Source organism: Gadus chalcogrammus, chromosome 6, assembly GCF_026213295.1.
Source record: "Gadus chalcogrammus isolate NIFS_2021 chromosome 6, NIFS_Gcha_1.0, whole genome shotgun sequence".
In the NCBI taxonomy this organism is placed as follows: domain Eukaryota; kingdom Metazoa; phylum Chordata; class Actinopteri; order Gadiformes; family Gadidae; genus Gadus; species Gadus chalcogrammus.
Genome location: NC_079417.1, coordinates 11,930,132 through 11,932,631, shown reverse-complemented (window position 1 = coordinate 11,932,631; position 2,500 = coordinate 11,930,132). Strand labels below are relative to the sequence as shown.

The 2,500-nt window shown below is 46.4% G+C and overlaps 1 protein-coding gene across 1 annotated transcript in view; it reads right to left on the bottom strand.

Moving 5' to 3' along the window:
- The window catches only part of ikbkb (inhibitor of nuclear factor kappa B kinase subunit beta), an 11,898-nt gene that overhangs the window by 7,250 nt on the left and 2,148 nt on the right, over positions 1 to 2,500 (bottom strand). The window contains exons 3-6 of the mRNA XM_056592443.1: positions 2,248 to 2,437; positions 1,602 to 1,709; positions 775 to 904; positions 164 to 358 (exon numbers count right to left, since the gene is read on the bottom strand). Coding sequence (XP_056448418.1) covers positions 164 to 358; positions 775 to 904; positions 1,602 to 1,709; positions 2,248 to 2,437 — 623 coding nt within the window. The remainder of the gene's footprint in view (positions 1 to 163; positions 359 to 774; positions 905 to 1,601; positions 1,710 to 2,247; positions 2,438 to 2,500) is intronic.

Below are 2,500 nucleotides of genomic sequence, written 5' to 3'. Positions count from 1 at the left end.
CACACACACACACACACACACAGAAAGCCTCCTGTTAGCCTCCGCGTACAGCACAGTATGCTTGAGCCTGTAGCAGAAGTCGCTTACAGCACAGTATGCTTGAGCCTGTTGCAGAAGTTGCTTACAGCACAGTATGCTTGAGCCTGTAGCAGAAGTCGCTTACCGTGTAGTCCACGGCACACTGCAGGGCCTCTTTGCCAGACTCCAGTGCCACCCCGGTTTCTAGGAGCAGTTCCTGATTGGCTGGAGGGATGCCTGTGTCCTGCTCTATTCGCAGCTGTAGGTCAGTCACTGTCTCACCGGCCGTGACCGAGTAGGAGAATATCTTGCCGGAGACCATGTTGAGCACATGGACCAGCTGGAGGACACAGAGGGCGACAAAGACGCTGGTTGTGTATTCTGGTGCTGTGATAATTCCCTCTTTAGCTTCGATACATACCGAAGACCTTATTCACCTAGCTGCCTTATTGGTTGGTTGGGTGCAGAAATCTTCTAGAATCTTTGTGAATCATAACAACAACTCAATGGATTATTATTCAGGTCTGCATTCCATCTCCCCACCCAGGTAGTTTCTAGAATGCATCTTGATTGAGTTTTCATGGTTCAGAAAGATTCTAGAAGACGTCCCCCGCCGTACTCAACAACATGGCCACCAGGTGCGTACGGCCTACTACAGAGACTAATAGCACGGCCTCGGACCCTCTATGATCCTCACATCTGTCTAATAACGGCAGGACTTCTTCTAGTTACAGAATCTTGGCGGTATGGAAGCACCTTGAGCTCCAGGATGGTCTCCAGCTGGGAGAAGCAGTTGCCCGATGTGGAGTTGGGGTCTTTGCCTCGCTCCTGTGGAGACCACTTCAGCATCAGCTGCAGCCACTTTTCCATCCTCTCCAACAACAGACTGTTCACAAACACCACGGTTCACTCAGGTTCATTCACTGGCCATGAAGTTGCATACAAGCACAGTATTGCGTATTTGTTTTTGTGTATGTTTGTGTATGTATTTATGTGTGTGATTTGTGCGTGCGTGTGTTAGTCTGTGTTAATCTGTGAGTGTGTGTACATTTGTAAATGTGTGTTTGTGTTTCTGTGAGTGGTGAGCACGTTTCTAACAATTAGTGTATGTGTGTGCTTCTGTGCGTGGGCTTGTGTGTGTGTGTGTGGTTAGTGTGTGAGTGTGTTTGTGCATTTAGCAGTGTGTGTATGTGTTTCCGCTTGTGTGTATGTGTTTGTTTGTGTATGTGTGTGCTTCTGTGTGTATCTGTGTGTGCGTGTGAGCGTTTTTAAGTGTGTGCAGCTTTTTCCGATTGTGTGTATGTGTATGTTTGGGTATGTGTGTGCTTGTGTGTGTTTGTGTGTGTGTGTGAGTGTGAGTGTCTGTGTGCGTTTGTTAGTGTGTGCAGGTCTTTACGCTTGTGTGTATTTTTTTGTGTATGTGTTTGTGTGTGTGTGTGTGTGTGTGTGTGAGTGCGTGTGTGCGTTAGTTAGTGTGTGAAGTTATTTCCGCTTTTGTGTATGTGTTTGTTTGGCTATGTGTGTGCTTGTGTTTCCGCTTGTTTTTTTGTGTTTCGTTGTGTACATGCTTTTGTGTGTGTCACCTGTTTAGATTATTTGGCGGGGGCAGATGTTTAGAAAAGCGGACTTCGCCGCTCAGGTCCTCGTACACCACGATGTCGTGATCTTGTTTCAACCTCAGTTTGTTGTGCCTTAAAAAAAGAGAAGATTGACGAAAAAAAACCTTCAACCTTATTCTTGAGAATTTATCTTGAACAGCACACATGACGCAATACATGAGACTTGGTAACACCCTTGGACGTCTCACCCTCTGTCGAAACCTTAGTGCATTACATATCTGGCACACTGACACTTACAACCCTCCTCGTCGGGTTATTTCAAGTTCAACTGTAGCTACAAACCAACAACAAACAACAAGTGGAATAGATGAATAGCAGCCCTCACGCTAGTCTCTGCCTGCGTCATAAGCTACAAACAGTACGACAGCACTGGCAACAATAGCAGCTGGCGATGAAAGTCATTGCTAGAAAAACATGCTTTTTTAGACACATCCAACGATGTTAGTTAGTTTTTCCTTCAGACGTGTAGATTTCTGTCAGAGTAGATTACACATTAGCTGACTTAACGGCGTCAACAGACAGGAACGTAAGCTACGCTGTAGTGTAGTGTACAGTCACAGTTTCTCTGTTTTGTTATAATCAGTTGGGCGGTTTCAGGGGTGAGTGGTACCAGAGAACAGGTTGCCAGGTTGGTAAGAAGGGGCGGAATCCTGTGATGCACTCAAACACCAACGTGCCAAAACTCCAGTAGTCCACCGTGACCGTGTACTTCTGCCTCTCAATCAGCTCTGGCGCCTGGAGGGGAGGTAAAGGAAAACATATTTGACTGTCATACATAAACACACGCACACCGGGAATGGCTGGAAATTGCAAAAAGGAGATTGCTCCATTCCCGTTAATTGCAGGGTCATAGCTTACCAGGT